The 24922-nt window shown below is 32.1% G+C and overlaps 6 protein-coding genes across 6 annotated transcripts; 3 read left to right on the forward strand and 3 right to left on the reverse strand.

Moving 5' to 3' along the window:
- The first annotated feature begins 87 nt into the window (after positions 1 to 87).
- Positions 88 to 2379, forward strand: LOC110993122. Its single transcript, XM_022259252.2, has 2 exons — positions 88 to 418; positions 844 to 2379. The coding sequence occupies exons 1-2, from the start codon at positions 88 to 90 to the stop codon at positions 1773 to 1775; spliced, it is 1263 nt and encodes a 420-aa protein (XP_022114944.2). The 3' UTR covers positions 1776 to 2379.
- On the reverse strand, positions 2011 to 6761 carry LOC110992774 (pickpocket protein 19-like). Its single transcript, XM_045628010.1, has 8 exons — positions 6730 to 6761; positions 6430 to 6624; positions 5821 to 5974; positions 5179 to 5309; positions 4318 to 4491; positions 3556 to 3820; positions 3159 to 3357; positions 2011 to 2213 (listed from the first exon to the last, which is right to left on the reverse strand). The coding sequence occupies exons 1-8, from the start codon at positions 6759 to 6761 to the stop codon at positions 2011 to 2013; spliced, it is 1353 nt and encodes a 450-aa protein (XP_045483966.1).
- Positions 6762 to 7309: 548 nt separating this feature from the next.
- Positions 7310 to 10240, reverse strand: LOC110992784 (pickpocket protein 28-like). The gene is made up of 6 exons (XM_045627993.1): positions 10158 to 10240; positions 9852 to 9932; positions 9211 to 9463; positions 8746 to 8941; positions 8005 to 8111; positions 7310 to 7775 (listed from the first exon to the last, which is right to left on the reverse strand). The coding sequence occupies exons 2-6, from the start codon at positions 9876 to 9878 to the stop codon at positions 7537 to 7539; spliced, it is 822 nt and encodes a 273-aa protein (XP_045483949.1). The 5' UTR covers positions 9879 to 9932; positions 10158 to 10240; the 3' UTR covers positions 7310 to 7536.
- LOC110993107 (acylphosphatase-1-like) lies at positions 8314 to 8723 on the forward strand. Its single transcript, XM_022259216.2, has one exon. The coding sequence runs from the start codon at positions 8376 to 8378 to the stop codon at positions 8676 to 8678; it is 303 nt and encodes a 100-aa protein (XP_022114908.1). The 5' UTR covers positions 8314 to 8375; the 3' UTR covers positions 8679 to 8723.
- LOC123689139 (sodium channel protein Nach-like) lies at positions 10152 to 13411 on the reverse strand. The gene is made up of 5 exons (XM_045628011.1): positions 13236 to 13411; positions 12181 to 12387; positions 11120 to 11282; positions 10734 to 10882; positions 10152 to 10296 (listed from the first exon to the last, which is right to left on the reverse strand). The coding sequence occupies exons 1-5, from the start codon at positions 13409 to 13411 to the stop codon at positions 10152 to 10154; spliced, it is 840 nt and encodes a 279-aa protein (XP_045483967.1).
- Positions 13412 to 20683: 7272 nt separating this feature from the next.
- On the forward strand, positions 20684 to 24384 carry LOC110992792 (pickpocket protein 19-like). The gene is made up of 7 exons (XM_045628000.1): positions 20684 to 21043; positions 21394 to 21475; positions 21794 to 21879; positions 22473 to 22672; positions 23382 to 23556; positions 23782 to 23882; positions 24145 to 24384. Exons 1-7 carry the CDS (start codon positions 20796 to 20798, stop codon positions 24360 to 24362), a joined length of 1110 nt encoding a protein of 369 aa, XP_045483956.1. The 5' UTR covers positions 20684 to 20795; the 3' UTR covers positions 24363 to 24384.
- Positions 24385 to 24922: the final 538 nt, after the last annotated feature.

Genomic DNA, 24922 nt, shown 5'->3' on the forward strand with positions numbered 1-24922 from the left:
TTTACTGATAAATTATTAGTTCTAAAGCAGGTTTATGTTGTTATTAAGTATATTGTAGGAAGTAAAACACTTGTGTATTAAGCTAAGATGTCAGACATCTGTAATGGTATTACATCTGTTAATTATATTTCTGAAAAAGAAATAGCAAAAGTAATTAAAATTTATTTTAAAGAAAACGCGGTTTTGTTAGACTATTCTATAGATTTTGCGAGTCAAAATATGCTAGGATTTTTATGTGACTATTTAAGGTTGAACGTAAATGTATCTTTTGGTGCTAACGAGAAGCGAGTATTAAATTGTTTTATCAAGTCTATATCTAAGAGTAATAAAGCTAAAGCGGCAATGGTTCAAGAGCTAAAACTGTTTGAAAAAGAATTAAAGTTTTACACAATCATAACAGAAATGCTTCGTATACCAGGTATGTAAAGATTAGTCACCTTCCAATGTGTTTAACGTGGAAGAGAAACAAGAATAAAGATCTTAATAGCAAAATAATGAGCAGTGTTGGCCTAGTGGCTTCAGCGTGCGACTCTCATACCTGAGGTCGTAGGTTCGATCCCGGGCTGTGCACCAATGGACTTTCTTTCTATGTGCGCATTTAACATTGCTCGAACGGTGAAGGAAAACATCGTGAGGAAACTGACATGCGTTAGACAAAAAAAAAGTTGACGACGTGTGTCAGGCACTGGAGGCTGATCACCTACTTGCCTATTACATTTAAAAATGAAAATGAAACAGATTCAGAAATCTGAGGCCAAGACCTAAAGAAGTTGTAGCGCGACTGATTTATTTAAATAGATAAATAATTCAAAACGATGTTTTACTTTTTATTTGTATTTTCAGGCATAAAAGCATGGAGTCCAAAACTAATTGTGGCTTTAAAAGACGCTATGGTTTTTGAAGACTTAAATTCCCTGGGATACAGAATGCACTATAAGCTCAAAACTTTTGACGATGCTCATATTTTTCAAGCATTAAAAACTTTGGCGAGATTTCATGCCTCTTCCATTATTTATGAAGAACAAAAATCAGTTGAATTGAATCGTCCCTACAGGATTTGCGACGACTATAAAGATTATTTTGACAAGGGTGGATATGAAATATCAGCCCCATGGTTTAGTCAATGTATGATAGGCGCGTTGGAAGTTGTAAAAAGCCATTCAAAATACGCTAAAACCAAAGATATACTTGATAAGTGTGAGAAAAAATGGCGGAACGTATGGAAAGCAGCGCTGGATTTGACAGACCCATCGTCTAAATACAGGAATGTTATCTGTCATCGGGATTTGTGGAATAATAACTTAATGTTTCACTATAAAGGAAATGAACCTGATGATTGCTTATTAGTGGACTTTCAAGCAGCCAAGTACCACCCACCTGCAGGGGATGTTGTACTTCTGCTTTTCTGTAACTTAGAGGCTTTCTACCGAGAAGAGAATTTTAATAGATGTTTAAAATATTACCATTGTAAACTTCAGTACATTCTCGAACAGAATTGTATTGAAATAAATGATATTATTCCGTTGAAAACGCTTCAAGAATCAGCAAAAGACTTCCGCCTTTGGGGGCTGGTAGCTACCGCATGTCTTGTGCCACAATTTTGGATGAACGACGATTTAACTACAGAGATCTTTACCGATTCCAACCAATTTAATAAAATACTATCGCAGGATAAAACTACTTTTATCAGGAAAATGTGCGATGAAAACGTCGAGTATCGAATGAAAGTTTTGAATTTATTTGAAGAAATTGTTTGCAAATATATCTTAAATTAAATTATCAAAAATAATTCGACTGTGAACATTATTTGAGCGTCTATGTATACGTGACGTAGACAATACGTTTAAAGCAGATTTTTAAATTATTACCACGCATCTGTGTTCATTTATTTATTTATACAAGGATAATACATGTACGATTTACCTGACGGAAAATATATACAAAGTGGTTCTAGATAAGGTCTAGTATGTAAACAAATATTTTTAAGTAAAGTATATTTTAAGTAAACGTTTAAAATTTTAGAGATCCAGGCTTCAAGCGAAGTTGAATAAACTTATTGTCTTCTAGTTTCCGACCATATTTTTCATGCCAAGGGTCCTTGTATCTTTGTGAGTAAATGTTGCAAAAGGGACGTAATAGTATAATGTAGATCAACTCGACGAAGCTAAGTAAACTCGCGCCAAGGAATAAGCCACCTGTGCCACCTGTTGAAACTAAAACAAAATGTTATGTACTTATCTAACAGCCGCTAGTTACAATAACGTAGAGAGTATACGTAACGTGACCAAACGTCCCGTTTTGAACGGGACTGTCCCTTTTTCCAATTATCTCCGATATGAACTCCGTTTTCAAAAACCGCGCGAAAATGTGCGTAGAATTTAAAAAAAGTGCCATAATAAAACAAATTTGTTCTTCTGATAAATATAACTAAATAAATTGGGTTGTTCGTTTCTAAATAAACTTACTAAAAAAAACTACTTTTTTTCATTGACTACTTATTCACCTAAATTAAACCAATGTCCCGTTTTGAGTCAAATAATAAATTGTCACTTTTGGTATACGTATTAAACTAAACCACATCTAACATCGCTTCATACTTTAAAGTTATTTTACTATATCATATACATATAATTATTACAAATCGATCGTTAGACCATAGTGCAAATATCTAAAGATGGGTACTAACCAAATGATCGCGGTGTAATCGAGCATTTGCAGTGCATGTTCAAGTGATTCAAAGCATGTTCGCTTTGTTAAAATTTCGACATAACATGCTGGTTGCAAACGGTGCTCAATATTCACAGTCAAGATGTCCGACAGCGAGTTTGTGTTGGGATATTATAAATTATATTGCTTTATTCAATTGAAAAATAAGAGAAACGGTATTGGACATCAGAATTATGATTACACAACAGACACGGATCTGGCGGTTTGTCATTATTACTATATTAATATTAAAAAACCTAAGGGTACCCGGACAATATAAAAAAAACAATACACAATAAGTTCTCGTCGCTTGACGTGTTACACTCAAAGGATTTGACAAAAAACCGCCAGCCGTACTTACTGCACGAATGCTCGATGTTTAACATGCCACATAACATTGGTCATTTGCGAGCATTTGGTCAATACCCAGCTTAAGAAATTTATTTCATTACCAACTAAGTCTAAAACACCGCGTACAACGTTCCTCCTATATCTCTCAGTAGGAAGAAAGGCAAGCTCTATCGCTACTGAGGCGTAATCGTTATATGTAACTGACTTAAAATCTTTCACTGTAGATATTTCCGCCTCAGTACAGGATGGTAGACAGTCGCAGAATAAACCTGTTCTTGACGACCAACGCGCTTTGAGTACCTGTCGAGATAACAATTTTATAAATATTGGCACTTAAGGATTGCCTGGCAACCAGAATGGTTCAGCCAATAGCTAACCCAAAAATGACAAAGCAACTTTTAAACTTAAACAGAACTAATCTTAGAACAATGATAGGGACAATTACGGGCTATTTTCTCCTTAATAAACATCTTTTTGTCCTTGGCGCGGACAACTTACCGAAAATGTATCGAAGTTATTATTAAGACAAATAACCCCAGTCATATTGCATTTCAAGTGTTCATCAACTTTCGGCATGTAAAAGTTGGTGCAATTGCATAATCGCAGTTGCACATCCTTCCTACATTGAACTGTGCATGCTGTATATGAATAATATGGGTACACCTCTAAATTATTTTCATCTGTGTATCGACATTTCCGTTTTTCTGGAGATATAAACCTGGCTCCAGCATCGTTCTGTATATCCTTTATTGATATTAAACGCCTTAAAGAAAATGTCGAATTTTAATTATTCATGTATTTTTTATTATATTTATTAATATGTAATATTGTTTCGGTAAATACGTTTTATCTTGCAGAAAAGTTCTTATGGATTATTTTCTGGTTCTAATTAGGTATGTAAGATTAACTGACTTATGTCCTCCGATACTAAAATTGAACGGTTCCTTATGCTATTTCATAAAGGTTTAAACATTTTTTCACAGAATCAAATGAAAGTTTTTACTGCCTCTTCAACCAGTAATTAATAAATATAATTATGAATCTCCATATAAATAAATAGATGACTTTGTGTATGGCTGTACATTACGTTTCTCAATAAGTAGCGTGTATGTTAACATTCATTTATATTTACAAAAGCGTCTACGGATTGGTTAGATTTTTGTGAATATCCCCGTTATATTCAAAGCTATTATGCAAAAAGTAAATTTTATTATTCAGCAATATTGACCAATGAACCTGTGAATGGTGATAAACAATCACCTGTGGTACATTTCAGGCGTAACATTGATGACGTCAGATTCTGGAGTGGTGATTGATGGTACTTCTTCCTCGTTCAATACGTAAACTTTACCCGGCAAATGAACGTTGAAAGTCATCGCGCCTGGCCCAGTCGTTCGGTTGTTAACGAGCTCCAATTTTGGCGGACGCTTTTCCCTAAAAATGGGAATAATTTATAATGTGGCATAGACAAAGATATTCATACATCGAATTTGTACGAATGACTGAGCGTTAACCAACTCTTATGTCATTCCAATACAAATAAGTATTACTATACTGTTTTATGCCTGTCTCTGGCTCTACCTCGAGTCACTCTATTCTGAGTTTAATGTTAAGTGCTAACGTCGGGTCACAAACACCAAATATTTCACATAGTTAGCGTTAGACACTTTTTCAAATACAAAGTTGACACTATTTTACATTTGTTCTTATTGTTACCATTTTAGTTCCGTTTAAATGGTCAACATATTTTCAGAAGACAAATTTTAATAAGGCGTACTACTTCCATCTGTTTATGGTTATTTTTAGAAAGCAATTTAAGTAATGTCTTCATTAATTCAAATTTTAGAATTGATTTGCGTTTACTTTGACTTAAGTTCAGTTAAAAAATTTAGTCTAGACTCTACCGGTCAAAAAAATAAGTATTTACTTAATAATTGAACACGTTGGCATAAAACTGAAAACGAAAGACAGAAGATAGCGCCTTCGAAGCTGACAAGTAGGTAACAGACTAATAATTATACGCCATAGTTCAGGTTAACTCTTTAAGGATTTTACGCTAGATTTATGAATAGTTTAAGATAAATATGATCAAAAAATAACAATGTGAATAAAAAAAATTACCTTCCTTGAATAGAATTTATCGCAAAACAGATCCCAAGTTCTGTATCCATTGGTCTAAAATACTTACAACACTCGAAGGGTTGGCCATTCCAAGTACAAAACGATATTATAGAATTACAGTCGCCTCGGACCTTGAAAAAGTAAATTATATAGGCTCTTGTTAATTTTTTTTTAAGTAGATTTATAACCGCCGCATCTACATGACCAGGGACGGATTTACTTAAGGCTTATTTGTGCTGCAGCCCAGGGCCCCGTAAACACAAGGAGCCCCCAGTCTCTACTAATATTAAAGTTTAAGAATTATTTGAAATTAAAAAAAAAGAACCATCATATCAATCAACTCAAGTAAGATGCGCGGCAAGCGAACGGAATGGACAATTCCCCGTCGCTTGTTTTCGGTCTGTGTATTTTTTTTAAACCCTAAAAATTCATGTTCATAAGGAGTATTAACCTATTCTATAAACATTAATTACTCTCATAGACAGAAAAATCCATTTGTCAAAGCCGAGGTTTGAACCTTGTTGCTCTATATAAAAAATGTTTTAAAGACACACTTTGTCTGAGGCTAATTTATAACGCCAACACTCGTTACAAAAGCGTCATGTGAGAATATAAAAATTAGAGTCTTATAAAAAATCTCACCTGGTTCACATAGTGGGTTATATTATCTTGAAAGCACTCTGGCAACGGGTTCTCCATTTTACAAAATTCGGTTGTATAATACGCCACCCCCTTGTAATATGACAATTCCTTTAATACTTCTTCAATATTAAAATCGTGATCTTTACCCCATAAACTACAAAATAATATTTTGCTAAAGTTGGACTTAACATACACGAGTTGATGGAAAATATTACAACAACTACATTTACTGCTAAATTTGTTTCATATAAATATGTCATAAATTCTACAAAAGCATTTTCTCAGACACAACTAAATATATTGCGTGATTAGCTTCTCATTAGACATAGATTCAGTTAAAATTTAAAATCTTTTAAGCTTAGGAACTCTATTTATAGCTACTACATCTAAATTAATATTATAAAACTGAAGATTTGTTTTATTAAAAACATTCATCTCTTGCAATACTGGTTTGATTTTTTTTTAATCCAGTCTTGATATACTCTAAGTTATTTAACTTTTTAATATAACGTTCCGTAAACGGTTAAAGCTTTGTAATAAATGGCTTAACTATTGGCGTTAACACTTATTAAAATAAGTCCGGGTACATTCAATTGTTAAGCTACTAACCGATCTGAGATTTCTTCAATACGTGCTATATTATCAGTCTCACAGACAGCTATAGAAGGAAACTTAGTGGTCCAGTTGGTGTAAGTGGTCTCTACGACGAACGAAATAGGGTTGTTAAGGAATGCATTGTATTGTGCTGCTATTAGAAGCGACGAACAATACCACGATAGACATACGAAGAACAGCCATAAAAATCTAAAAAAATTGTTACAAATTGGTCATTTTGTTCTGATTCGTAAAAATATATACTATTCATTATATTGCGTGTACTTAATATACTTTAGTTATAGGAACTATTACTCATCTAATTTATCAGACGCTAACCATTTCATGATGGGCACTTGACACCAGGTGAGCCCGTTTAAAAAGCACATTCGTATGTAGTTCTTTGAGAAGCTTTCACTAGAGTGTATCGACTGATTTATTTTATACATAGAAAAATAAATACCTTTCAATTAAATGCCTTTTAGAATCACCCAAAAATCTAAAACCATGTATTGAAGTAGTCTCGGGCAAACTTTTGATTCCATTCCACCATATTGAAAAATATTTCTTACCTTTTCTTGAAAACATTTGAATAACTACAGACAGACAGTACAGTATACAGTTCGCTGTTCGAACAAATAAATGAAAATATTTTTAGAGCTTCATTTTATATCTAACCAAAAGTCTAACTTCCATTTATAATTAATGAACATTAAATTGCCTATTGGTTGATTTTATCTATGATATGGGAACTAACATATGTTTTGTTGTTTATTCAACACAAAACAAAAAATGACTCCACTATAGTATATACTAATATTTCGTATTACGTTACAAAATAATTATTATACACATATCACTGGATACTTTTATTCATATAAATACAACAACACAATACAACATTTAAACGATAACGATCTTAAAAAATGTATATTAAAGTTAGTGTCGTATTTGTTAAATTGTTACCATGGTAACGATATTGTTTCCAAAGAATGGTATTGAACACGTCGGTAACTTATAATGCACGTTTATTATAGTGTCTTAATTTTTAGTTGAAACACTGTTTAGTCAAAACTTTACTTCATTATTAACAAATTCATTAAAGAATCAAATCTTCGTCCTTTAAAACTGGTTCACTACTCTGGACCCTTTAGGACCAGTAATTTCGTTCCAATATATCGGTCTGTATCGACTGTCATGATCGAATTGGGCGGGAGTGGAAGCGCCGCTCGCAATGCGGCGTTCGCGTCGCTGTCGATCAACATATTCTCTGATCAGTTTTACCGTATAGAAATAAACAAATTCCAATACAGACACAAAACTGAAACCGGTTACAAAGCCGCATGTTGAGCCAATGTTGCCTGCAAAAAATACTAGTATTAAGTAAGTAATAGTATTACTTACCTAGTAATAAGTAATTAATAGTATTACTTACTACTAGGTAAGTAATACTATTAATTACTTACTATTTTTAAGTATTTGCTATACGTAGTCACAAGCAGCTTTTAACGCAGCCGTTGATATTCTTAAAGGCGTAGTTTAAAGATTAAAATATTGGCGTATTTAGGTATATGAAACGAGATAACTTACTTATCAGATCAAACCATTTCATAATAACATTCTGCCCGTAACAATCAGCCACCTCCCTCCCGTATTTAACGTGTACAATGGAAGTGCCTGTAAAGTTTGCACCATGCCTGAAAAATATTTCGAGACATTAATTTAGAAATTGTGCTACTTAATCACATAGTATTTTTCATATAAGTATATTACTCCATACTATTTATGTCTGAATTTATTTAAAATTAACACAAAACATATCCAACAAAAAGATGCATACCAACCTCGTTTGTTGCAAATCTTGTTATGGTTACCCCAAAGAGTAAATATGTTACCATGAACGACGGCGTCAAACAATAACTCCATATATTATTTTGAAATGCAATCGCTTGCTAATTAATATGGCCGGTAAAAAATCAGCTTTAATAACATCCGATTTCGAAGTATTTGGTAAAGTACAGGGAGTGTTTTTCCGCAAACATACTCAAAAGAAAGCATCTGAGCTCGGCTTGAAAGGATGGGTCATGAACACTCCGCATGGGACTGTCGTGGGCCAAGTTCAAGGTCCCCAAGGAACCGTTGACGACCTGAAGGTGTGGCTTCAAAAAATAGGGAGCCCTAAATCCAAAATCGACAAAGCAATCTTTAGAAACGAAGGACCTATCAACAACTACGCGTTTCGGACATTTGAGATACGACGCTAATGCTAAAAACCGGTAATTGTAATTCGCTATCAATAAAATATATGAACGAAATAGTACTTTCACTTACAGCCAGTGTATCTTGTCCTTAACCGGTGTCGGGTTGACGTGGTCCGGAAAGATATGAACGTTGGTGTAGTCGTAATTATAAGTGGTCTTTGAACAAGTTGGGTAACACATTGGACAGTAAATACCGCCTGCGACTAGGTCAAGCTCCAATTCCGGTGGGATTTCTTCTAAATCTGGTCTGACAGTTGTTGATTGGGCTACAAAATCGCTTAAATATAGTATAGTGAAAAAACAAATCCCATAGTAACAATGTTGAAGCTACTATATTTTTTTTACTTAAAACGGGAGATTTAATGAAAATTACTTGATTTTAAGAGCACAATAGGACTCAGCATATGTAAAGGATTACTCAACAGATATAGACTGATCGATAGAGACTGACCTACTGGTGGGTCGTTGTTTGAATTTTTGATTGCTTCCTCCTAAAAGATAAATCTAAATAACAGAACATAAGCAAATGTCGTACCATGGTACTTCATTAAGCAGGGCACATCTGTTAAATCGCACGTCTTTGTGTTTCTTATTTTAGGCATGTTGAAAGGCGTGCAATTGCATTTATCCATTAGGAAGGACATACGGCACTTGAGTAGACAATCGCTGTGGGTGTAAAATGGTAGATACGAGGACTCATCGAAAAATAAACATTTGCGAAGTTTCAACGGTACATGTTCTATATCCCGGGACGCTTCCGTAAACGATGCAGATGCTAATACCTCCAACTAAAAATATATATGATTAAAAAACAATTATTTTAAGACGGATGGAAGTGCCATAGAATTGTAAGCGCACAAGGTCGATTGGCTGCGATTCGCCAGGACAACGCACAATGGGCTAAATGGGTGTCTTTGTACGGAAATTGACTACTAGTGCACACGGTGTAAAAAGGAAACCTAGCTTATATATATAACCTGAAATAATCATTCTTTATATTCGGCAGGCGCAGAAGGCTGATTCTAGCTTGGCTATGAAGATAGATCAACATAGAGTTTAAATATGTATATATGTCTCCCTAGTTATGTTACGAATACGCCGGTATTCTATAGGCTTTCTTACAACACATTCATAATATTAATAAGCATTTTATAATATTAATGACTGGCTACTCACATGAACATGTGGACTAACTATTTGCATTGAAAAACTGCCACTTGGTGCATCAGGAAAATCGTAAGCATCGGAGAACTGTAACTGAAAATTTGCATCTTTACCATTACCATCATCAGTGGCTGTTCAACCCAATAACCGGCCTTAGTTTGCGTTATTGTCTCCAGCTATATTATGTTTACTTATTTAAGAGTGTGGTTTGTTATATTCAAGCGCAGTTTTTTAGAAAATTCTCTTTGTAAAAATGATGCGCTTTCTAAACAGACATAAAAATACAAAACAATTATATTTATTAAAAAATTTCTAAACCTGAGCTCCATTTAAAGGTGTGTTATAGAAGAAGTCATCATCCTCTTCTAAGTACAGTAAGACTTTTAATCCTTGGTCGAAATCAAAACTGGATTTGTTTCCATACATATACATATCAGTGCTGCGAGCTTCAGTACTTCTGTCGAAGAAGAATTTGGTTGAAATAATATAGGTATATAATATCAAACAATTTTGATACTCTTTGATTTTGAAGTTAAAATCTAATACATTTGACATACGTAACGGTACGAAACAGGAAATAGACTTAGCGCTGAGTCTCTTTTCTTAAGCTCACCCTAAAGAGCGTAATAATTTCTAATCCAATATTACAATCGTTATATTATAATCGTACGTCGCATGCATAAAATGTAGAAAACTTATACTATACTGACTTACTTTTATACTTTCATAGAAAAATCAACAACTCGTAGCTGTAAGTCATTAGTTTTCTGCGGACGTGTAAAATTTATGTATACTAATGCATCAAATTAAACAAGACCGTATAGTACAGTTATGTAGTACAATCTCACTTCTGCTTATACATTTATAAATAATTAAGTAAAAATGGAACCATACTCTTCAAACATGAAATCTGAACTGCGAAGGTAGTTGAAAGTGCAGCAATATCCGTTCATAGTGAGGCGGAAATCAAATAATTTCGAGCATGCCATCGGTTTCTCATTCCAAGCACATCGCAAGAGCAAGTCCTCGCATTTTGGGGTTAACTAAAACATAAACGTTGCTTTTGTTGATAATTGACAGATTTACTGGTATTAATTTACTAACATCTATTTGTTCGACATCAACATTTTCGACAACAACTTCCTCCTCATCTTACTTTAGTTACTATTAACTCATTAATGGTGATACCAGCTGTCATGGCGAAACAAATACAAATACACACTGAACGTGAAAACAAGAATAATACTTTATTGACGATGGAAAACTTAAATTAATATTACATTTTTCATGAGTTCATTGACATCATATTCTCCGAGAATTTGATGAAGTTCCATCACATCTACAATGTTGGGATCCATTTGAAGATTGTATAGCAGCCCTAAACCAAATAGCATTGACAACATCTTTTTCTCAGTGTATTTTTCATTTCGTTTCTCTTTTAATCTGAAATTGATTATATTTAGATTTTGCCTTTTTTTTAACATTTTTTTTTTCACGTTATTATAATTCGCCGTAAAATCTATTGGCTAAAACACAAGCGAAACCTTGGAGCCGGAATTCTATTCCGAAAATAGTGGCATGAAATTAATCTCGTGTCATTAGTTTTACCAACAGTTTCAATTAATTTGAGGAATGCAAATGAGTTTTGTGACCTGTGCGATTTTTTGGTGAAATTAGTCTCGTTCAACAATATCATGTTCATGATGGAAATGCAACGGAAACTGGTGTCGTGAAAACACCTGTGGTATACGGAAGTGTTTATTTCTATGCCAGTACATAATGAATTATTATTATGATAAAGACTTAAAACTATTTCCAGTTGCTTAAAAAATGCAGCGTAATTTGAAGTTTAAGTTATGCTGGTGTCGCTTCTCGACATATCTATCTTGTCTAAGAAAATACACTTCTCAGTAAAAAATAAAAATTTTCTTGACTCATTGAAAAATAGTTTTTATAGCTCTCAGGATCTTCACAAATAATTCAGAGACTAAATTCATAGCACCCAAATGCGTAGATAAGCATCTCTTTAGCTACATTGAATATAGCTTTTAATGCTGTTGGGCCATGATTACTACGATACTGTGGATTTCACGATACTATTTATTTTACGAAATAACTTTCGCATGTATCGAAAGTACTTTCGTGATTTCACATAGATGCCAACAATTTCGTAATGTAATTCCGGCTTAATCTAAACTGGACCACAAATACAATCACACTGTTAGCCAGTATCCTAAAAGCATATTCTTTTTATAACTAATCACTATGACTTAAAAAATTTGAACGGAACGAAGACTTACATAGTCATTAAATAAATATAGTTTTCGATACCAACACTTACAATTCGTTCGCCAATTCAGTTACTGCTCGCTTGCTTATTCTATTATTAGTACAGATACCCACAGCTGGAAATATTATTTTGTTGATTGAAATACCTTCTGGTATCTGAGTGGTGACTAAAGGTGCCTGATAGTATCTTTGAAAAGTCATCCACACCAGGGATACAGAGCATATTAAAGCAGCTATCAATGTGATGGTCCAAATAGCTCTGTAATTGTGAGCTTTTATAGATCTCAAAATATAGCATGCCTCAAGATCGCGACTTATATACAATTTATTACATCATATTTTTATACATGAAACACACAACACGGAAGAAAGATAAATTTATTTTATTCCATAACATAATGCAAGCAATACATAAATTATTTATTTGTGTTGAGAGATTATATGCACCTCATAGATTTGAATTAACAGATCTGTATCAAAAATTGTCAGTAACTTAACACTAATCAGTTCATGAATCAAATATAAATTTATTTCATACCTAAATAATAGTTCGCGGAACTAAGAAATGTTGTACAAATTTTTAATAATTTTTTCATAAATAGGTTTATAGCTTTTTTTATTATTATTGTTATACACTAAAGAATGAGCTACCTTTCACTGGTTCACATAATAATAATTATGTCATAATTTCAGACCAAGCTCTTAAAATTATATCATCGTAAGTGCGTCTCAAGCGCTGCTCTTGAAACTTAAAATAGCAAAGTTAACCAAACTTTGTATTAATAATATAGACAACATTATCCAAATATAAATATTTTTTTTTTATAATATATATAATTATTGTACGAGTAGTTGCGGGTCGAGTGATTGATTCAAAGTGACTGACTGATTAATATAGGTAATTGAAAGATTGATTCAAAATTATATAACAAAATATAAAACTTAGTACGTCAGTATAAAGATTCAATGATTCTAAATGTACAAAGGTAGAGAGGTCGAAAAGGCAATAAAGTGCTTTCAATTATTTTTAATATTTTCAAAAAGAGGGTTTATAATCGCGTAATAATACACGTTTCAACTTATAAAATTAAAATCCAATTCACGTACCTCTCTATATAAGGTGTCCTTTCTTCAACTAAATGTTTGAGACCTGAAATGGAAGATTCTTTACAATACTCTTTTGTCACAGTCCTTAAACTTTCTATTAGCGTTTCTCTTTTCGTTGGTCGTATTGTCTTTTTTAATCTCTGACGATATAGATTGGGGCAGTAGTTTTGATCCATTTTTACTTGTGAAATCAGGAAATGTACTAGTTAGGTATAAAGTTAACGATCAATTTATAAAGTCAGTGTTAAATATTCTATTATAAGATAACATCGAGCTTTGATGAGGAGTTAAACGTGATTGATCGATTCGTAAAGATAATAATTATTATTGACAAATGGCTTTAGTATACGAAAAAAAACGTCAAATTAAATGTTTTGTTTGGCTATCACAGTTTGTATTATTTTGTTGAACTTACTGTACTTATGGCGAAGAGTACCTAATGAGAAGGGCCAATAAACCTAACAAATAAATTGTAATCAAGGATTTTGATATCAGTATATCAATTAGTAACGTTGTTCAAGTTTAAATAGACATATAGTTAGGCATATGCGCCTTTCAACCAACAACTGTTAACTCACTTGGGATTAAGACAGACCATACCAGCTAGTCTAGACACGACACGATTTTTTGTAAGAATTGGACTTACACAAAAATTGCATTAAACACGTTATGCAAATCATAATGATAAAACAAATCACATGATTGAGCATAACACGATTGCGAGACAATTGCACCAGAATCTCTGATAAATCCACATTTAGTACCAATATGTAAATGGAGACTGTTTTATGCAATAATATAATTTGGCACACAAAATGTCTGAATATTAATATTTCTGGTAATATACTCGTATATATGTAAACAATTAAAAATGCCTGTAAGCATTAGGAGTTGCATTGTATGACACAGTTATCGTCAGATGCGTGTTATCCTTCAGAGAATACCCAGAACACTTAATGATCTGTGCTTATTACTCAAAAAGGCTTTGGTTTCGTTGAATAAGCATGACTGTGCACATTTGTACGATACAACATGTTAGTTGTAAAAGCCATTTACATATTATTTGGGCGGCATCTGTTGTATCTTATATGCGATATAAGACATAACAGATACACTAAATGCCGTAGAAAATGCTTTAAATAATATGACCTGATAGTGCGGGGAAAGGATATAACTGGCCACTATTAAGATCGCTTCTCGCTTCAACAAGTATCTGTAAGTTTATGTAACTGTTGCATAAACGAATAACATTAAATAGATTACGAATATGTAAATTGTTTATTGTTTAGAATGCGTTTTTACATATTAAAAATGTTAAAATCCTATATTAATTATTATACCCGCAATGGGTTATGGCGAGCAGTAATTCACCTTTTGTGTCAACCAGCCCAAAACCGGAAAACAAATCTTTTACATGCATCTTACATTATAACAGTTTTGTGCTAGATACTATGTGGTGATTTTTATATGGCTAATAGCAGATTATAACCTATTCTAGGTATAAATAAGTTGTTGTTGTATTATATCGTGCATGTAACATGTGACTGTATCCATAATAATTGTTATATGATTTTATGTAAAAGCTTGTTTGAAGCATATACGATTTAGTTTAAAAGCGTTTTGTTGCACGAAAGCAATCACAATACTAGAGATCCTATCAAAATAATAAGCGCCGATAGAAATCTGTTTTAGGGTTCCCAATTGCTTGGAGCTAGCTTTAGTAGAAGTAACATAGGAAAATGATTGCTTTTGATTTGTTTTTTTAACTATAGTTCTGTTTTGTCTTTTCTGTTAATATGTATTTACATCAAGATATATACTTTATTAGTATACTTTGATTTAGTTATTTTAAAAAGAATAAGGATATACTACTTTAAATTTTGTTAAACTCTTTTATAGATACTAAAATATTTAACGACCATAAAATTAAGAAATAGAAAAGATTTATTCCTTTTAAATATTCTTTTCGCTTTAATTTTTCATAATCTTAATATTGAACTATTCCGAATACCAATAAAAATCGTAACCATTTGGTACATTATAGTTGGTTGGAATTTTAATTGAAGTCAAGTAATAATATTATTTCAGAATATGTGTGGTGAAGGATGGTCTGAGGTAGTGGGTGAAGCCTCTCACTTGTGTTTGTTCGCATTTACTCGCTGCGCCTGAGTTGAAACGCCATACAAATTAAGGTTTGTTTGTGAGATTTAGTGTAGTGATTTGTGCTAATAGGTAATAAGGTAAGGTTTTTACTTCATTTGTAATACTTAGAAAGTTAGATGGTATATTTTTTAAATTATTAATGAGTTTTTTAATGATATTTATGAACTTTTAAATTCAGATATAACAAATAAATATTTTAGACGTAAATTTATTTTACTGGAAACCTCACATCGAACATATTTGTAACAAACTTAGAGCAATAATGTCCCGTTTGCATATCATTAAATATAAATTACCATACAATACATTAAGGATGTTGTACCTCTCACTAGCAGACTCCATTATAAACTATTGTCTGAGTAGTTATGGCCGCACACACAAAACAAGCATAAATAAAATTTTTAATTTACAATATAGACTTTTAAAGACAATTGTACCACCAAAGGTAAAACAGAAATTGAATCTGAAGGAAAAAGCCTTGTTTCACTATTGTAAGATACTCAATATATATGATAAAATTGAATTATCTATTGTGTGTGAGGCTCACGGTCATATAGATTCGTTAGTAAAAAAAGAAAGACCTAACAATCTACGTGTTTTGCCCTACTCACCTAACTACATAGTACCCAACTTTAAAAATTTATACGGTCAACGGACCTGGGAGTACATGCTTCCTAGCATCTTAAATAATATACCGAACCAAACCTTGAATAGTTTACTAAATAATATAAACAAAAGTAAATTTATACTCAAATCCCACTATTTGTCCCGTTATGCTTAAAAATATACAGATATAAATAGATCATAACTGTGTAAAAATACTCGATAAAAAATTGTAGCCTAAGTGTTATTCTGTTGTACAAGCTATATCATTGCAAGGATCCATTAAAAATCATTAAGACTGAATTGATATTGTGTAACAAAATGAACATAATAATACTATCATTATAGTTGTATAGACATATTTCCGGCACTTTGTTTGTATCTAGAAATGTTGGCGTATGACTGTACTTTATGCTATAAAATAAGATACTATGTAAGTGTTAAATTAATTATGTAATCAATCAGTCGAGTAGCAGCGACCACACCATGCCGCACTTAAATCTGTTGGTTTCAGCGCATGGTTATTTGCATGTACCCTCATGTATTTATTTATCACATGTATTGAATAAATAAAATAAAAAAAAAAATTTAATTTCCATTCAAAAAATGTTTGGCCAGTAATTTTCATTTAGCGTTATAATAAAGTTATAAACTCATCGACTTAGTAATTGTTTAAAATAAGTTACAGTTATAAAAAAAAATCTAATTAAGAAAAATATAGTGCATAGCTACATACATTTTATAAAAAATACACGTGATTGAAAATATGATATGACAGAAAAGGTCATCATATATTTACTTTATATTAACATAACACGAATGTTATGCATTTTAATGGTAATTATATTAAAAATACTTAATAAAACTTATGTTCTGTCAAACTGTTTACATACAACTCATTAATAACTATCTAATCATGCATAATCATTCCTTAAGTTAAATGATTTATTTTAAACGCATTTTAATGGAATAGCTATAATCTGTTGTATTAAAAGAAATAGTTAAATATTTAGTTTATAAGGTCACTATTTCGCAGTTTCTGCCAAAATTAGGATGGTTCTCGAACATTGACCAATGCGTGGTTTTGAAAGTATAATGGTAGTTACTACGGTAACCTTGAGCTATTGTTAATACACGGACGATGGTTTTAACATAAAACTACGATATAAATATAATTGCACAACCCGGCGCCGGCGCCGATTTTAAATTTTATCGTTTTAGAAACGTGTTTTTTGTGTGTGGTCAGTTAGGTTTCCATATAACTTAGTATATTTCAATAACTATACTATACGATTAAGAAAATACTTGTATGTTTAATTCTAAATAAGGAATCAGCTACATACTTTAAAACCCGAATAATATCAAATCTTTTCTTAACTACTTACAGCGTAATGAACGACTGAGTGCGTCTGTAAAACAGTTAATATTTAATGTAGGTAGACAGTCTTCGATCATAATACATATACATACGTGTATCATTTTACCTTATACCATATAACTTTGTCATCGTCTAATTTTTTGCCAAGGTTGCGGATTCCACTTTAAATATATCAGTAAGTTTCTTGTAACAGTAATTATAGATCAAGGTTACATTGACATGAGTTTAAAGTTAAATGTTCATACGTTCAGAACGGTGAAATTAGTTGAACATATACCAATGGGTACTGAAAATTTTGGTTATAATACGAAAAGTAAACAAATATATAAGTAGTTCACTTTCTAATACTATCTAATAATGAACAAATGCCAACGGTTCAGATTCCTGTATAAGTAATGTATGTGCATTTTTATGCTTCCCACTTGAGTTCAAAGATCGAGACAGTTTTATAATTTTATATTCATATAATTTTTCTTCCACTTTTATTATAGATACAATGCTTCTCAAATGCACCGTTTTATTCTTAACCGTATGCTCCGTGACGTGCCTTCCACCACCACACCCAGCCGTGGTGGCTGTGAGAGAGTCCGAAGAACTTCTTCCACTACATTTGAGGAGCCCTGCGCTAAGGAATCCCCATTTACAAGAAATACTTCCGCTGACAAGTTTGCTGCATCATGGAGAAAATTTGGTCCGTATGTTTATGTCCTTTTGAGGAATCGCAAGTAGTTATTGGGTATATTTGGGTGTCGGAATAGCCAACTAGTACTAATTAAAATATAATATAAAATATAAATATAATATAAAATAGTCAAGTACTATTTACGGCAGCATTACTACCGATCATCTATCTTAACTCTATGTAGTAATATTAGATACGACCTCTTTAAATATAAATAATAATAATAATAATAATAATCTTTATTTTCTTCTCTCACATATACATACAAGGTTACAACGATTAAAACTAAGATAACATAGCTAACAACACTTTTTAAATATAAATAGTGTAAGTCCTAATTTATTAAAAAGATTTCTTCACTATAACTAAGGATGTATCAGTCTATACCATGATCGTGATATATCATGCTTGGATAAAACTTTAACTTCTATACGGTCATATAAACTTTACATTCGAGTTGGATTTGTTCTCCTTTATTGTGCTAAAATAAGTGTCGATGCTAACATATTTAATGTGATATTTTTGCCCATACAACCCAGGTTTTATTAACTAAATAAATCATATACAATAAGTAGATGAGATGCCAGTATCATAAAAATAAAAATAAATTAACAGGTATTCGAAAGAGAAGCGGACAACGTATCACGAAGCGAGATCTACAAAATACTTACGCACGCTGGATTTCTTAGAAGACGAAACTATTTAAATCAATATAAACCAGAATACTTTGGTAACTACTCTCCCAGCCATGATTCTTCATTCATACTCAACCCTGAAGCTCTACAATATTTATAATAGACATACTTGGCATATACACGTAAATTTATATCCTCTTTGGTTCCTTACGTATAACGTAATGTAAGATATCAGATAAATAAAAACATCAAAAACTTATTAATGTGCCTCGATTAAAAAAAAACTCGAATGTACCCTGAGGCACTTGACTTGTTGACTTTTCAAAATACAGCGTTTTTAAAAAACAATATCACAAGAACACAGCTTTTTTTAATAATTCCATTGATTACAATAATAACTCCTCAAAAGCACGGTGTATCACAAATTAATATAGTAGATGGTTTCTTGGAAAAAGAAATGTAAAATAATTGTACATAATGTATAAATGTGATTGTAGATTAAGCTGTAAATAAAAAAAAATGTTGTGAACGATTTATTTATTACATTGCCTTTATGAGTTCTATTATTCAATATGAAACAATATCGCTGTGCCCCAACAATTTTACCTATTGCAATTTCACAATACACAAATCCTTGAACATTCATTCCCAGTAATCACGATTATTTAATTAATTATTAAAAACGCTTGCACAATAGCAATTACTCTAATAACAGAACAAAGTAGCAACAATCATTGTTCATAGTCAGGAAACGATGCCTCTATCGTGTAAGAGACATTTTAGGGAGTATTGTAAAAAATGCACATTTGCCGGACTTGCATTGATTGCCGATGATACAAAACATTGGATTGAACGGTTAGTAATCCTATATATTCGATATTTCTTACTCGCCGTTTCATACGTTGAAACATTAGAGTAATGCTTGCACATCTACACATAATTGTATTTAGTTTACATGACAAACTTAATTTGTAAGTATATACGAGCGAGATACACAGAGCCATTGGCCGTCCCAATTTTAGTCTTACACTAACATGTTTCTTAAATGCCTTTTTAAATTTGTTAAACGCGCTGATTATTATACTAAATATTATAAATACACTTACAATATTTGTTGAAACTGAATCATTTATTGATCCTATTATACATTTGTGTATATATACATTAGTGTATAAGTACATAAGAAATAGTCAAGTAACCTCACCACATATTTTCTAATTAAGAAAAATGTTAATATACATGCGATAAACAAATGACACATCAGGTAGCCCACCTCCTCCCATTTCCTCTTATTTATATGCCGAACCTATATTAAATTTCCCTACTGTTTTCATCCACTGTGACAGATGGTTTTGGGTAGCATTAGTGGTGCTCTCGTGGTATGGTTCTGGGCTATTAGTACAATCGGCATGGACTGCATTTGTCAGCAATCCCATCAGCTTTGGGGTGGAAACGACATACACTGATTGGGACACAAAGATGCCCGCTGTTTATATATGTGAAACTTCTAATGATAATAGGATCTATGATGTTGCCGATACGTAAGTTTTAAACCTTATTTGTTTTACTTAACACTTCGTATAAGATACAATTTTTATTGTAAAAGTTTAAGATGTATAAAACCTAGACTTTTTATGAAATATTAAAAAAAAATTATATCTATATACATATGAGCAGTACAGAATATCTTTATCCAATTTTGAGCCAGCATGTCGTAGAATTATAAACGAAGAAGCCACTAAGCCAATAGTATTATAGCTAGTGTTACATGTGAATGAAAAACAATCATCCTTTTTCTTATATACTGCCCTTCAAATGACTTGTGTATTTTAAAACGTTTGTCAAAACAATAGTTTGAGTTGTATTAATTATATAAACGGTAAGTATTTCACAATTCGAAAAAAGAATCTGTCTTATTGCAAATTATGATTTGCTCTGTTAAGTATAATGTAAGTCTGACTTTCTTATTCAAAACAATTATTTGTGTTAAAAAAATTTGATGTATTGTGACTCAGGCAATTGGCGCAATATGGCATTCTAGATAGATACAACATTTTAGAATCTGGACGCCCGATCACTTACTCGATCTAGAGGATGTTATGAAAGACATTGTATACTTCCGTGGTGCCGCTTTCAACTTAGTTAACGTGTGTGTCCATTCGAAAAATCCAGATCCGAAATGCCCTTTCTCCAACTATAGCTATTACGTGAATCTCGTGAGGAGTACCTGTCCGGAACTCCTTACAAACTGCTTATTTAATAAGAAAGAGTTTGATTGCTGCAAATATTTTGTGCCAATACACACGGATATGGGTACCTGTTTTGCCTTGAATTCTGTTCAAGTTATGTAAGTATAATATCATACTATTTATACACTATATAATTATGCATTCAATTTGCATTGATATTACGGTCCTAAAAATATACGTGAAGGTGCTCGCAACACCGACAGCTCGCGTATGATATACTACTAATCAGCTCGTAAGATTTTACCTAAGAGGCTGTCCATTAATGACATAAGTTATTTTTAACATTGTTTAACCCCTTCCACCCCATCGTGACATGCGGTGAGGTTAAGTCTAGACCTCCTCTCCCTTTTGTGATACTTTGTGATTTTTGCTGAACACCTCCCTGCCCCCCTCCCTTTAGAACCTCGCGTGATTAATGGACCGCCCCTAAAGATTTATTTATTTTAAGGAATCCCAATCTATACCCAATGGTTTTTAACGTGACGCAAAAAGAAGGCGTTCTTAAATTTGAGACTCTATTGAATACGATGGTAAGTTTAAAGTTTGTCATGTGGATATTTGTTAAAATACCGCACTATAAATAGTGACTCTAAAAAGTGTCACAAAGGTCATCGGCTTAATTAGTCAAAAAAATTTTATTGCTGTTAAAAAAGGACTCATTAAACAAGTCTATGTTTCGTATATTTGACTCAAAATTAATTACGGAAAATACAGTAGGTTAAAAATGTTGTTCAGTAATAAGCTGAATTAAAAAAACAGCCCTTATCTCTTTTTGTATGGAACATATCTAAAAGGTTAAGACCCTCTATTTTATTGCAAAAAAACCTAACTAAATATTTTATTCAAAGTTATACACTCTTGGCGAGGACGAAGTACCTACTGTCACCACGCTTACGTCATCAACGCTGAAATTAGTGCTTGGGAAAAAATATCAGTAAGTACTCCTAGACTAGTAGACAAGTAATACGAGAAATCAATTTTTTACACACGTAAGCGGATACCTACGTAGGTGATCCTTGTTCATTTACTGTGTGCTTCTTGTGCACGCCTTTCTATCGTTATTTTTATTTGGATCGAATAATAACATACTATCCGTTGCAACACAAGCTGTGTTGCAACTGATAGTATGTTATTATGTGTCTGTGACTGTGTCAGGCTAGTTCATTCTGTGACTTAGTTGGTATAAACCAAGAATTCATCATGTTATGAAAAAGAAAAATATAAAACAGAAATAACGTATGTAAACAGACACTTTTAGAATGAATATTAGCTTAGTTTTAGCTATTCATTAGTATTGTAGAAAATTAAGTCATCATAATATTACTTATTAGCCATAAATAATTAAAAAAAATTATTCAACAATAATGTATTCAAACTAATTGAATAGGCTGGATTGTAAATCATGAAAAGTCGCACTCTTTTTTGTGAAATTTATTAAAAGAAAAAATCTATATATATTTCGACATAGACATTTTTAAAGAGCCAATACGTAAAAGTGTATAGAAGACCGTATCTTTTATTTCACAGGCGTCAAGTAGTAGTGAAGAACATTGAAAACGATCCTTTAACTGTGGAAACAACTCCTGCGCAAAGAGCTTGTCGTTTCTCCTACGAAAATGATAATGGACTATATCCTTTTTACTCTTACAGCACGTGTACCGTGCTATGTCGCAAACGAGAACAAATGAAGCTCTGCGGATGCATTGATCATTTTATGATAGGATCTGGTATTGTAATAAATATTTTAATGTTGTACATACATTCGATAAAAAAGTTGAATTCGTTACAAAAATAATCATGACTGAAATAATCAGGGTATCTATTTGAAATCAGTATTTTATTATAATTTTATTACTTATATTTATTTATAAACAGCATAAAAAATGGCGAACACTATAATACACATTATACATACTATTATAACTTATTACTACAGTAACATATACATTATTATCTTAAACTACTAACAAAATTTATACCCATTAAAAATTAAAAACATCTTACAATCGTCTCCCCAACTCGTGGAAAATATATCCAGTTCTGATGCAGAACTGAGGAATCTGTTAAAAAGCAAAATCATATGCGGAATTGGTGACTGTTGGCTGAGGACGATTCGTGTGCTCTACTATACTATCAGGGCATGCCTCCGGCATCTGAACTACATGAATACATGATATTTGAATACAACATGATACATATATAAATGAAATAAGTAGAAATATTTAATAAATATTTAATTTTAGTAGAAATAGAAAAAAGAGATTTTTTGTTTCTTTGTCTACATACTGCTCGTTCGCAAACAGAATTTGATAGCAGACTTACCTATACGACACAGGCAGGCTCACAACAAACTCCTATAGCCTCACTTAAAACCATTGGAGCTTTTTCAGTTGAAGTTGTTTCTTAATAGAATGTTGATTCTAGTGTTATTTTCAGATGAATCACAAATGTGTAACATAAGTGGTTTGCTGTGTCTCCACCGTCATTTTAGTCAGTTGACAACACTAAAGCCGCGTTGGGCTGGGGGACGGCCTGGTTTAGTTTGTGACTGTTTACCTTCATGTGATGAAACTGAGATTACTGTCATAAAAGATGCTGTTACATCTGCCGGGTAGGCATTGTTATATATAATCCTATATAAGTTAATATAAGTTAATACCTGCCTGTACAAGACATGCTTTTTTTCTTACCTTTATATTAAAGTATTGTATTACTTTTCTGTTGTTTACAGTACCGGATAAAATGTCAGTGTAAATAATAATAATGAAAGTATATGTTACATATATATTGTTTAGCAATTTTCATAGATTGAGAAAAAAATTTATTCTCGTTGCAGACGTGGTCGAAAAAAGAGAATAGCAGTAGAGTTAAAACTGGCTTATTTACCAACTGAGAGGTTTAAAAGGAACGTGGTTAGAAGTCGCCTTGACTTAGTTGGTAAGAATTATACTTCTAGATTTAAATAATAATTTAGAAGAGGTAACCCTAATTTATAAAAAAAGTTTTTATATCTATATATTATGTATTAAATTTGACATATCTGACTCATATTGAATGCTATATCTCGATTCTTCACTTACTTACTCAATGTAAGAATAATAGATCTCTTATATACCTAACCGCTATATCAAAAATCGTAGATTGTACTACTACGACTGATAATTATTATTATTATTATTATTCCAAAATAATATTCCAGTTTCGATTGGCGGTGCTGCTGGGTTATTTGTTGGTGCGAGTTTGTTGAGCTTTGTCGAACTAATTTTTTTCTTTACAATACGACTCTTGGATAATATTTATTTGGAAAAACGCAAGAAAAAAGACAGAAGGAATATGAAGACTTTTCAAACAGCTATGCCGATGAATACAAGGAGGTTTTATTCTCAAAGAAGCAATTTAATAACTTTTAGATCTTAAGAAATCTAATTCGGTGTAATCGATTGATAAAAGAAATTAATTTAAAAATCAACTCATAATTGAAATTATTTTTACAAAAAACTTAATTCCCAGTTTACTTCCCACGTTGTTCGGTCAATATATTTAAAATTGCTTTTTATAAATATAATTTAGTAATGAGTGTCGTAGTTTGAATTTTAGTTTTTAACGTGACCTACGTAAAAATATTTTATTTATTTATTCGATACACTACAATATAAAAATTGATCGCTTACGAGCGGTATCTTCCAAGCCACTGTGAGTAAAGGAAAAAAAATGTATTAAATTACATAAGGTAGGCAAGAAGATTAATATAATATAATATATTAATCAGATAAGAATCACATTGCTCAATATTTACACTGCTAAAGGATACCAAACCCTGATAATAAAAAATACTATTATTACTAACTGCTATTATAACACATTATACTTGTATGTATTATAATTGTTGTAAGTTGACACCTGGTAGATAGTAAGACCCAAGAACTGGTACTTTCCTCGCTCAGTAAATAAGTATCACAAAACTGTGATACTTACTC

The sequence above is a fragment of the Pieris rapae genome, chromosome 4, assembly GCF_905147795.1.
Source record: "Pieris rapae chromosome 4, ilPieRapa1.1, whole genome shotgun sequence".
Taxonomy (NCBI): domain Eukaryota; kingdom Metazoa; phylum Arthropoda; class Insecta; order Lepidoptera; family Pieridae; genus Pieris; species Pieris rapae.